We start from the raw sequence: 13,199 nt of genomic DNA, 5'->3' as shown, positions 1-13,199 counted from the left end.
GGTGTCATCACTCGGCGAAAACATTGCATGTGGTAGATGTGATTCAATCGTCTTTTGTTACACCAGCAGGATGAATGAAGTGAAAAATCAATCCAATGATGGAGAAAAAATGGCAACACTATGAGGTACAGGCTAGCTCACACTAGGCTTGTCGTTTCTCCAGCGCATTGAAAGTAATAGAAGAAAATCCTTAGTGCCCGATGAAAAGAATTTGCATGACGGGTTCATTAGACTGATGAGCAAGTTGCGACGTGTAGTGACCAAAATCAGCAGAATTGTTTTATGATAAACAACATGGGTCAAAAAAGCATCCCGTGATTTATCAAGCGCGTTCACACACGTGAATGAATTGAACTAAATGATCCTTAAGAAAGAATCACTGCCAGTTTTGAAATGTGTAAGCAAACAAATAATTTATATGTAGACAGCAGAAGCCTAAAGAAGGCAAGCATGTTTGGGAAACAAAACCAAGAAAAATCTATTTCGTAGGCATCTCATTTTACAGGCAGTAAGTGAGAATATCATTCAAACCACTCCACGGTTTATAGGATGTGTACGAACATAACCAGTAGTTAATTTGATACCAAACTCTATCAAACAGCAAGAAAGTATAGAGAAAATATTGAAAACATTAATAAACAAATTATGTAAAACAATCAGAATACTTGAAATGGATAGAAAAGCACCAGAAAATGTTATTTCTGACACCAAGAAGTAGGCTATGATTGTTTATTAAATCAAAAACATGTATTTTTAGAAACCATACTTCAGCAATTGGAGCAATTGGAAAATTGATTACTTTTAAATGATTTGGATACATAGTTCTACTGAGTTCTAAAACAAAAACAGAGAACAACAATACCAATGGAATGGAACGTATAGACAAATAAATATTGTTTGCTGTCTAAGCTGTTTAGAAATGGCTCATTCGGGTTTGCATGTAAAAATATAGATTTGCAAACAAATATAAGTAAAGAACAAGAAACCCAACGCTCAACCATTATACAAGAACTAATGCAATTAAAAAAAAAAGAACCACTATGCAAATAGAACGGATGTTTACGTCTTGCTATGCGAAGTGTTTGTATGAAGCATCCAATTCTAAAACATTTTCCATACTCCTCTAACTATCTGGTTCTGCTAGAAGTATCAGAAAGTCTATTGGTACACGACACAAAAGAATCAAACGAAATAGATAAGTTACATGAAATCGAGAAAAATGCGTCGCAAACTGGATAGTGATGATTTTTTGTTTGGTTAACATTAGCAAAACAATAGAAACGAATAAGCGAGAATTGCTGTTAGACTCTTGATAAATTCGAAAGTCACAATGGAAGTATAGATGCATGAATGAATCCGAGGATAAAAACACAAAAAAACTGGAAGTCCCATCGCAGGTTGGTTTTTATCATGGCATGAGGCGAGAGAGAAAAAAACAACAACTAAAACAGAAAACACAAAAACGCCCCAATGAAAACACAAGGGGCGTGAGAGAGGGAGAGCGCAGGAGCTCGAGGAACGGGTTGACGAGTGTATGAAAAAAAAAAACAGAGGTACGTGCAGCACGGCCACTTACCCGTTGCTCCGCTCGCAAGAGATATCCTTTCTCGCGGGCTTTCACCAGATCGATTGGTTCGCAATCGTCGTCCCCGTGGTACCGGCCGCGGTTGGCGTCGACCAACCCGCTGGCGATGGCGGACGCGAGCGGCACTATCGCACTACCTTTACCGACACTGTCGCGAACCACCGTAGTCGAGGGATCGAGCAGTCCGGCCTCGATGGTGGCCGAAAGCGTCCGGGCCGGGGCCGCATGATGGAACGGATCGCGGAACGAGCCCTCGGCCGGTACGTACAGCTGGTAGTCGAGCGCTTCAAGCAACCCGAACGAACGACGTGGTGTCGTGAGCAGACCGGATTCGACGGCCGCCTGTAAGGGGACCAGCTTTGAGCTGGCCGTGTCGAGTACGTTCGACTTTTCTGGCTCGATCAGACCCTTGCGGAAGGCTTCCGGTAGGTGCAGCAGCTTGCACTTCGCACCGTCCTTTAGCAGTACGGATTCCGGGTCGATCAGACCCTGCACGATGGCGTCGCGGAGGGTGATGGCTGGCGGTTGGTGGTCCGGTTCGAGTTGGGTGGCTGACGATGGAGGCAACGATCGGTTTTGGAACCGGCCGGTCGACAGATCTAACAGCTGGCACTCGACGGCACGATCGAAGCTGAGCGGTTCGCGCACGTACACTACACAATCATTGTCGAAGGTGAAGAACAGCAGTTTCGGATCGACGGTGGCACGGGCGCTTTCTTGCAGGACACCATCTTGTAACGCTTGACGTAACGGCACAAACAACCCTGTGCGTGGATCACGCACCACAGACCCATCGAGTGACAGGACATCGTATCGTAACGCATCCTGTAGGCTCATCTCCTTCGGACCCTTACCGATCGGAGACTCTTGCAGCAAGTTATCGATCGATTCTTTACGCTCCAGGATCTTACCCGTGATCGGTCGATGAACTGTCACTAATAGACCCTTGCCGAAGGCAACGTCAAAGTTGTACGCGCGATCGTTCTTACGATCAAGCACTTTCCCTTTTTCCACATCGATATCGGCGTGATCCATGGCCGCACGAAGTGGCTTATCTTGTCCGGTGACCGCGTCCTTGTACACGGTCGTCTCAAAATCGAGCAAACCGGCATCGAGGGATTCCTGCAGGTTCAATAGATCACCCGAGCAGGGCTCAACAAATGCCCCATCGTCCGCACGGTAAAGACCCATTTTGATGGCTTTTTCTAGCGAGAGCAGCTTTTGATTCGTGACTATCAAACCCCTTCGGCGTGCTTCCTGTAAGTCGATCTTCCCATCCGATAGCTTGTACACGCCGCTCTGTGCGTCTATAACCCCTTGCTTAATAGCTTCGTCCAACCGGACGTAGCGTCCCGAGTCCGCAATCTTGACGATGGATGCTGCCGGACTAACGATGTCCTCCGAACAGGCATCCTCGAGCGTTATTTCTCGACCCGTGATCGGATGTACGATCTGACCCGTTTGGGGCCGATAGAAGCCCATTGCGAGCGTTTCATAAAGCCCGAAACCTGCACTCTCAATGTCCACGATCAGCCCTAACGCGAGCGCTTCACTCAAGGGAATAAACACCTCGCTGCCAGGCTCACGGAACACGCCCTCACGGCGATCGATCAGCTTAGCCCGGCATGCCTCAAAGAGGTTAAGCATGGTTTCATCACGCTCATTGAAATAACACGGTAGCTGCGGATTGATAACGAATTTGCGCATTGCTTCCTGCAGCGTGATCTTACGTCCCGTGGTTGGTTCGACGAATTTGCCGGTTTTATCCTCGTAGATACCCTGATGGATGGCTCGCTGAAGACTAACCGGTGCCTTTCGATCGTACAACAATCCGATGTCGAACGCATGCTTCAGCGTAATCACTCCATCACCATGTTGTACCTTCGAATTGTCCCCATCGATGAACCGCGTCGTAATAGCATCGTTGAGATCTAAATCCCTATAGTACCCGGTGGTAGGGTCACGCACCTGCACCGAGTACGGATCGATCAGTTTGCCCGCGATCGCTTGCTCGAGCGTAAGTTTCTTGCCTGTTTTTGGATCGACAAACATTCCATTTCCCTCCCGATAGATACCCTTGAGAACGGCTTCGCTCAATCCGATAGGTTTGCGCACTTCAACTAGCAAGCCTCGATCGAACGCTTCACGGAAATCAACCCGTACGCCATCATCATCGCGAATCGTACCACGACGTACGTCCACGGTACCATTCTCGATAGCTAGCTCGAACGGGACTATCTTTCCACCCACGGTTACGATGGTGGATTCCGGATCCAGCATACCACGTCGGATGGCTCGCTCGGTAGACATGCGTTCTGGTGTGGTCGTACTGCTAAACTGACCCGATTTGGGATCGTACAGGCCACGGTACACGGCATCGGGGAGACTCAAACGTCGCTTGGACGCAACGATCAACCCGCGATCCATAGCTTCTCCGAGACCCATGCTCAGACCGGAAGCGGAATCAACCACTAGACCCGCGCGAGGATCTACCAGTTCACCACGTATCGCTTCAGCGAGGCTGATGACGGTACCACTCTTGGGATCACGCACGATCAAATCGTTCGTGGAGATTTCTCCCTCCGCAATCGCTTGTTCGAGTGTGATGGCGGTAGGGGCATCTTCAAGTAATAGTTTGCCCGTTGCTGGATCATAAAACCCACGCAGCAAGGCGTCAGCGAGTGAAATCGGTTTCTTGTTGCTCAGCACGTAACCCTTCTGGTAAGCACGATCGAGCGTGAGTTCTGGGCGCGTTAGAACACCCCTTACATCGTCAACGAGACCACTGGCAATGGCATCGCGGCATTTGACCACACTTTCCTTTGCCTCATCGCGGATTAACACACTATCGATTTCCACCAGCTTGGCACCAATCGCGTCCTTCAAGTTACTCTCATCTCCATTCGCTGGATCGAGAATTTTTCCCGTTGCCGGGTTATAGAACTCACGGCTGAGTACGTCGATCAAACTGTGGGTCACGTGTTTGGTGTCCATCAGATTCTTCTCGAGCGCTACATCCAGTGGTACGAGCTCGTCACTGGCCGTATCCTTTAGCTTACCCGACTCTGCGTCGATCAGCTTCTTGTCCAGTGCATCCTGAAGCGGCACAAGGGTGTTCTCCTTGGTGTCCTTCACGTTGGAGATCTTAGGATCAACGATACCTTTGTCAACGGACTGTTGCACGTCGACCATCTCCTCCGTGATCGTATCGAGAATGAGACCCGATTCCGGATTGTATAGTCCCTTGAGCACAGCAGCTTCGAGAGAAATTGGCTTTCGTTTGCCTTCCAGCATGTATCCCCGCACGTACGCATCATTCAAATCGATCTCTTCTTGAGTGTCCTTGTTGAACAAAACGCCAAGCTTGAGATCAATGATACCCTTCTCAATGGCCACCGCCAGCGGTACAACCTGTCCGTCTGTCGGATCCCGTACGGAGAGCGAATCATTGTTAATCAACCCAGCCCGTAACGCCTCGGCGATCGGAACACTCTCGTTGTTCTGTATAAACTCACCCGTCTGCGGGTTGATCTGGCCCGCATCAATGACCTCGGCAAGTGTCGGGGAAAGATCTTCATCACCGGAAGGCTCGCGTTGCACAATCCAACCGCGACGGCAACATTCGACGAACTTTACCTTCTTGCCCGTCTTATTGTCCAGCATATGACCCGTGTGCTTATCGATCAGATGCTTCTTTAACGCAGCATCCAGCCGCTCGAAGCGGTTCCGACCGAGATCCTTCACAAAAATGGTGTTAGGATCAATCAACGAACCAGCGTTGTAGATAAGATCACGGAAAGACACACGCTCTCCGGTACTCGGATCGAGGAAACAGCCTTTCTCTACGTCATACACACCCAATTCACCCAGGCGCTGCTCGCTCAGGGCCGTGTCCAGCACGAGGGTGTCGTCACCTTCTTCGCCTTCTACAAATGAAATAAGCTCCTTCGAGAGCACGTCGACGACATCGTAGATGCGGACGTTGCGATTGTTCAAACCCTCTTCGACTGTATACGGCATCTGTTTGTCATCTACCATGATGCGGCAGTATTTGGGATCAATCTTACCCTGAGAGATGGCTTCTCCCAGAGTCATACGCTCGGGACGTTCCAAAGATCGCTCAACGAACGTTACATGTCGCTCTGAAACTTCTGCTGGAGCTCCTACACTCACAGAAGATTGCTTATCGGATTTTAGAGCATCTACAACTGCTTTTCCTGCTAATATAGGTGCTCCCACTACGGCCATTAGCCCTAGTTTAGCTGCATCCATCAGCTTACTACCGGCTCCATTACTCGATGAAGCGTTAAGAGTGACAGGAGCTTCTTTAAACAGCCCATCTGCGGATGTACCCCGGATCGTTTCAGGTGCGGACTTCTCGGACATTTGATCACTCTTTTGCATGCTTAAGTTTGTATCTTGGGGAAGTTCATCGGCTGAGTAACTCTTTAAAGGATCTGATGTTTTGATCAAGTTTTGTTCTACATCCAAAGAAGCTGCGACAGGTGTCGTTACTAAACTAGTCATATCGAATTGCGATGCTGTTGGATCAGCAATCAAATTATTGCCGGTACTCGATACATCTTTCGCGGGTGTGTCGTTGCCAGTGGTAGCAACAGAAGAAATGTCTTTCGGTTCAGAACCAGTAACAGCATCTTTGGATGTTTTCAGAACAGAAGAATCGTCCATCGGTTCAGAAGCACTAACAGCGGCTTTGGGTGATTCTTTGTGGTCAACTTTCTCACCATGATGCTCTGGGCTTCGTTCAACAAAACGCTCTGGAAGCTCTGATTTGGCTTCCACTCCCGAGAACTTGCCCGATTGTTCCTGTACTTCTGCAACAGGATGATCAAGGCTACTTTCAACAAGACGCTCGGGATGCGCTGATTGGACCTCCATTTCAGATAACTTACCCGATTGTTCTTGTGTTAGAGCAACAGGTACTCCAGCGAGAGTTTGTTTCACCGAATCCTCGGTTGAAATCTGTTGTTTAGCTAATACGTTTACGCTATCTAATGAGGCATCTGATTTCAAGCTCAATTCTGTTGGTACTGGTTGTGGAGTTATTTTGGAGCTATCTTTTTCCGCTTCCAAGAATGCATCTAAACTATTCTTATCCGGCTTTTCTTTTTTCATTTCAAGGAGTTGATCTTCCCTACCAGATGTTCCCGCATTGTCTGCCAATTGTTTCTGATTTTCCACGACAGAATCATTTTCAGAGTGAGTATGTTTGTCAACAGGTGTTACATTACTAGCATTAATAACATCGTTAGCTTTATCATTTGGTTTCAATCCTTCCATCATTTGTTCAGCGATGATGCCATGATCTAAAGGTTGTTCTCCAGAATTAGGAATTGTGCTATCTTTGGGCAATTGCGCGATTCCTCTTGATACGGACTCATTTATGGGGTCCGATGCAAGATTAACGAACGGCATGGTTGGTCCTTCCACATTGCCAACCACTTCAAAATCAACCGCACTAGTCGTATTATCTTTCTTTTCGAAAGCTTTCTTTACTGCACCAGCAATGGCCATTCCGCCAAGCACCGGGGCACCCACAACAGCCATAAGACCCAATTTAGCGGCATCTTTAATGTTAGCTCCAATATTACTACCACTACTACCCGAGGCTATCGACTCATTACGATCCACAGCTTTACCAACAGGCATAGCAGTTGGTTGTGGTCCTGATCTCATGGGTTGGGTAGCTTCTCCTGGTATTAGTTTGCTGGTAGAATCTGTAGGTATACCCTCTGATGTCGGTAAACCACCGGAACTGATAGCTCTGTGGGACATTTCTGGAGAACGATTGAGAGTTTCCTCGCTGGACGAATGTGAACCAATGAAACCGCGATCAACCGCGACGGAGATCGACATGACTTCTCCATTGTCTGGATGAGTAAATGTGCCCTTCGTTACATCAAGTAATCCTCGTTGAAGGGCGTCGTTAAAGCCAATGCTCACTTCTTGCTGTACAAGATTTTGTTTGGATTCTTCTGGATTCGAAATTATACCCTGTTTGTACGCATCATCAATGGACATGATTGCGCCGGTTTGCAAATCTTGCACCTCATTAGCCGAAATTAATGCGTAACCGGATTGGATTTCGACCGTCTTTGTCGTGATTGCATGAAGGGCAGATACGGTTTCTTTAACTGACGTCACCGTACGATTGGCCTGTAGATTTTGGATCAACTTAGGCAAAGGCTTCACTATCAATTGACCCGCATCGATAGCCTCACGTAAAGGCACATCTCGGACGTCTGTGGTTCCTTTTAGAGCGGCCTTAAACGTACCCTTTTCGGTGTCTATTCGCCCCTGATCAATGGCTTCTAACAATGTCACACCATCTAAGTTGGGAGTGTATGGTGTAGCCATTACAAAATCATTCTTCAGCGCCTGCTCTAAAGGCATTGGCACACGGGATATAGGATGTGTTATTTCTTTTTTCTTGATATCGAGCAAACCTCGTTCAACGATCACCGGCAGTGTCATCCCAATCGGAGGTATTTTAGATTCGTAGTTTGAAGAGTGGCAAAGTCCTCGGTCAATGGCGTCCGCAATGGTAACATCACCCGAGAGCGTACAGCGATCTTCATCAACAACACCGGCACTTATTGCTTGCTCCAGTGGCATCGATTGCCCATCGATGGTAATCACAGCCAAGGGGTCAACTATTTCACACAACAGTGCTTCCCGAAGGGTTAGCAGTTGTCCTGATTCGGGATGGTAAATTCGCGAATCCGAAGGATTCAACAGACCCTGAGTCTCCAACGCGTCAAGACTTAAACAGCGAGCGATGGGGATGAAAATTTTATTCGTCCCCCGCAAATCGAGAATACCTCTGTGGGCCGCCTGATTCAGATTCAATACATGACCCCGTTGAGGATCGATAACTTTACCACTTTCACCGTTAAGTTGGCCGCTCTTCAGCACATCGGAGAGTGTAAGACGTGTATTCGCAAACAAAGTTGGATCTTCCAGCTTGTTCGCTGTCTCACTATCGATGATACCTTTTTCGGCAGCATCCGCCGGGCGGAGAACACATTTGCGCGTCTTTTGAAGTTGTTTCGGTTCCGAACCATAATTCTTCAAGTCACCCTTGACGATCACGGTTGCTATCCCATCAGACGAGCGTCTGCTGTCTACGCTGGGTTTTTTCTTCAACAGCGCAGCCCGCTCCGGACTTGGCAGCTGGCTTTGCGTGATCAGACCTCGTTCATAGGCCAATTCAATCGGAATCTCCTCACCGGTCGTTGGATCGGTGAAAAGTTTCAAGGAATCGATTGCACCGGCTGCGGCCACTAGTGGCGCTCCCACAACCAACAGAATACCCTTCTGGATGGCTTCGATCATGCTAATCGGTCCGTTGGAGGTGCGAATTTCACCAGTCTTTAAATCGATAAGGCCACGCTCGATCGCTTCCGCAATCGATAGTTTTTCTTTTCGCGAGCTACTAGGATCGACCATTTGCACTAGGTTGGGATCAATTTTGCCACTTGCGGCCGCATTTACTATGCTATCCGAGCGTCCCGTTTCAGCAAATATCACAAGCGCCGTACTAGGATCATAGATAACACCAGGAGCGAGCTGCAAAGGCTCCGGGCTCATCAGCTCGGGTGTCGGGATACTCTTCACCTCTACCATCGCGGCATCCTTGGTAGAAACTTCCACACGATCCGGGAAACCTGGTCGCTTTAGGATCTGTATCGTACGGTTCTTCGAACCATCGGATACCATGCGAGATCCCGGAAGACTCTGCTCAAAGATGATGTACTCCTGATCGATGGCTTCTCGCATTGTAAGAGGGTTGGCGCCTCCTTTGCGTAAAGCATATCGCCCCACGGGATCGAGTATTTTCTTTTCCAGCGCCCTATCGATTGTAACCCGACGTTCTGGGTTTCTTGGGTCGGACACGAATGCAGACTGCCGATCAACGATCTGCAAGTTGATACATTCCTCGAAGCTTACCAGTCGATCGGTTCCCGGGATTACTAGCAATCCAGTGTCGGGATTAAGCAGCTGCCGATCAATGGCTTCATTCATCGGCCAACCGTTCGGTGGAATCTCTAGCGTTTGCAATTCAGAGTCCGCCCGTTCAAGGTATTCCGTCGTAATGTTAAGACTTCGATTATTCACCTCCTTTACCACATGTGTTTTGAAATTGTATAATGGAATGTTACTCGCAGTAGTAACTCCCGATGGGCCATCACCAGCACCCGCTTCGTTTGAAGGAAGAGCTTCCGTATCCGGTAATAGCAGGCCATGATTAAGTGCTTGTTGAACGGAGTAAAGATTACCCGTCGCAGGATCCCGATAGGTACGGGTCTGCTCATCGATTAAACCCTGCCGGACGGCTTCGGTAAATGATATCAACACCTGGGGTTGCGTTTCAGGCGTCTCCCCGACGTGTGTTATCGTAACATATCTTACGATAGACTTGCTTACCGTTTCCGAGGTGATTTTAATGTTGAGCAAACTGAGCAGCAGCAGAGCACCTTCCGGGGTGATGAACTTCTGCTCGATTGCCGGTTCTAGCGGCAGAACACGACGGGAACTATCAAGCAAAAATCCGGTCTTCGGATCGATATGATCACGATACACCAGCTCGATTAGCGTCAATTCCTGTCCACTGGTTTCATCCGTCACACCCATCGGACTCGTAAACATTTTGTACACTTCCGGTTTCACCAAGCCAAGTGCTTCCGCTTCACCCAACGGCATTAGCACACCCTTCCCGCTATCCAGCAAAAACTGGCCGTCGCGCTTGCGTAGAATGTTCTTCGCGAGAGCCGTGTTGAAAGACACGAACTTCCCGCTGTGCGGATCTTTGAATCCGGTGAGGTCAAAAATCGAAAATATCGAAACGGAAGATATCAAGCCCCGAGCAACCGCATCCGGAATCGTCATCAGCTCACCGGTTTCGTGATGCCGGTACCGATTCTCGAATGGCAGTATCACACCCTGATCCATTGCTTCTGCCAGCGTGAGCAGCTTGGCACCCTTGGTTTTGAAGACCGACCGTACCGTCTCGCTATCCAGCACACCCAAACTGATCGCCCCAGGAATGTTTACGCGATCGCGTCGTGTCGGTGAAGCGATGCGCTCATTTTTATCGTACAACTCTAGATCACACACGTCCTTCAGCGTGAGCGGTTTTCCGATCAACTGCCGCTGCCGGGCCTCGGCAAACGTCAGCTTTTCCTTAGTCTGCGAGTTCATGTAGCGACCCGTTCGCGCATTGATGATGCCCTGTTCCAGCGCCTGCGCCACCGTGATCTTCGTATCGTGCCTCGTATCGACCACCTCGCGCGTGTGCGAATCGATCAGCCGCCGCTCGATGGCCGAATCCAGCCGGAACGTATCGCCAGTGTTACGGTCCGTCACCCAGCCACCGGTGTCGACCAGACCCTGCGCCAGCGCATCGGCCAGACAGAGTGTGTGTGGTCCTATCTTGATTGCTTCGCTCCTAACCAAAACCCCGCGCTCGTATGCTTCGGCCAGTGAGAGGTCCCGGCCGGACGGTGTCCGGTGGATCCCGGCACCGCCGGCCGTCGCATCCACGCGGCCCTGCTTGATTTCATCGACAATACTTTTTGCTTCCTTAGTGCTATACTTTACAGCTTGCTGCGAGGATGATGAGGCCACTGCAGCGCCACCACTACCACCACTGCCGCTGCTACGCCGCTGGCTGGTGCTTTCGGTCGTTACCTTGATGCGCTTTTCCGTGCTCTCGTACGAACCGCCGTTTTCCGCCTCGAGGATCTCCTTTTGGATCACCTCCAGCAAGCTCATCGGGCGGCCGTCCCGATCGACGGCAGCTCCCGGTCGCAGCAGCTTTTCTGCTAGCTCCGGATCGATCAGCTTCCTTAGTGCGGCTTCCTCCAAGCTAATGCGCTCACCGGTGGTGCCAACATTTAGCAGCCCGCTGCGTACGTCTAGCACGCGCAACCGGATAGCCTCGCCGACGGTCAGCGACCGGCCGGTGGCCGGATCGATAATGCCGGGCGTGTTCAGTATATTCTCGCCCATCATCACGCCGGCCTCGTCGGCACCATTACTCGTTCCGACGGCTTCGTTTGTGCGCTGGATTCGCTTTAGGCTGCGAATTTCCGTGAACTGCACCGAGGAGGCACCGTTTGTCGGTGCGCCTCCATCGGTGGGTTTTCCTTTCGTCGGCGAGCCGTTGTCGCGCGCTAGAGACACAGTCGTCGGCATGCTCGTGCCATTGCTATCGTGGGCATCGTATATTAGCTTGCTGTTCGTGACCTTCGTGATCCTTGAAGAATAGAGAGAAGAACCGTATCGATATTATGCAAGTGTTTCAAGGGAATAATGCATCTTTTCTCGACAGGCGGACACTTACTGCGATGTGCTGTACGTCGTGGTGTAGATGTCCTCTTCGACCTCATGGTGGCTATCGCCACCATTATTCGATGGCCGACCGACATTAAACTCGACCCGATAAGTTCGAAGCGGCTTTTGTAGACTTTCTGCGTAGCGCTGTAATCGTTTACAGTTGGAAAAAGGAAAATAGAAAAACATTAATTGTTGATGGAATAGCACGAAAAAAAAGCATAAGATTTGTATGTTGTGATGAACAATCTCTCTTTTCAATAGGAGTGTATAAAACATATTTAAATTTACCCGAAATTCGTACGAAAAGTCATACTCGTACACGATTTCATCGATCTCTTTAAGACGCTTGGTTAAGGTGGATGACGATGACGCTGATGACGTGGTGGTAGTGGTGGCGGAAACTGTAGAGGCATTGCCAAAAAGGTTGCCTTTGCTGTTGCTGCTGTTGATGTTGGGTGTACCGGAATCTTTGCGCTTGTTTCGTGGCTTTGATTTTTTCGCCGTTTTGTGCTCGTGGTGGCTCATTTTGCTTTCATTTACGGCAGTGCGACGCCTGGTGCCGTTTGTTTACCAGTTGTTGCGCTGCGCAAACTCTATTCCGTGTGGATTCACCAACGTTGCAGTAACTGCCGTAGATATATCGGGGTATTATTGAATGCGAAATCAATTCCTTTCTCTCGGTAACTTGGTAAATCGAAGTGACAATCTACCACTATTCCGAGGGAGTGGATTATATTTCATCCCATCGGTTGAATGTTCCATGGTATATCGCAATTAGAAAAACAAAATCCACATTGCAAGTATCCTAAAATGCTACCGTTCGTGCAGAGCAGCTTGCTACTATTTATCGCGAGAAAATCAAACACGCTAACATTTGAATGGCATGTAAACACGCCAACATCTGTGCCCCGGGAAGCCTTTCGGTGTAAATAGAAATGGCATATCTAATTGAGAGCCCAACTATCTCTGACACTGATGCATGAACGCTTAAAGAGCAGTTAACGTTTAATTGAATAATTTCCCTCAGCCCACCTCGAATGGCTTTAAAAGGATTTTCTATTCTACCGAGGCCATATCATTTCCGTTTATTTGTAAAGTAAAATTTGTTTGAGTTATTACACGTTGCAGTTCAGCATTACCAACAAAATATGATATTACAACGTATGAATCATCAGGATAATATCCTCAAAACCACATGCCAACTGACTTTGCTTATTCACCGGTTTACTCTCACCGTATGTGAAATAAACACGAA

At 48.7% G+C, this 13,199-nt stretch overlaps 1 protein-coding gene across 1 annotated transcript in view; it reads right to left on the bottom strand.

The window, feature by feature from the left end:
- The window catches only part of LOC128728448 (uncharacterized), a 63,290-nt gene that overhangs the window by 25,784 nt on the left and 24,307 nt on the right, over positions 1-13,199 (bottom strand). Inside the window, exons 11-14 of the mRNA XM_053822078.1 lie at positions 11,952-12,088; positions 11,251-11,864; positions 8,735-11,184; positions 1,577-8,674 (exon numbers count right to left, since the gene is read on the bottom strand). Of these exons, the coding sequence (XP_053678053.1) occupies positions 1,577-8,674; positions 8,735-11,184; positions 11,251-11,864; positions 11,952-12,088 (10,299 nt within the window). The remainder of the gene's footprint in view (positions 1-1,576; positions 8,675-8,734; positions 11,185-11,250; positions 11,865-11,951; positions 12,089-13,199) is intronic.

Source organism: Anopheles nili, chromosome 2, assembly GCF_943737925.1.
Source record: "Anopheles nili chromosome 2, idAnoNiliSN_F5_01, whole genome shotgun sequence".
NCBI classification, from domain to species: Eukaryota; Metazoa; Arthropoda; class Insecta; order Diptera; family Culicidae; genus Anopheles; species Anopheles nili.
The sequence above is the reverse complement of the archived record's forward strand: the minus strand, read 5'-3'. Positions and strand labels throughout refer to the sequence as shown.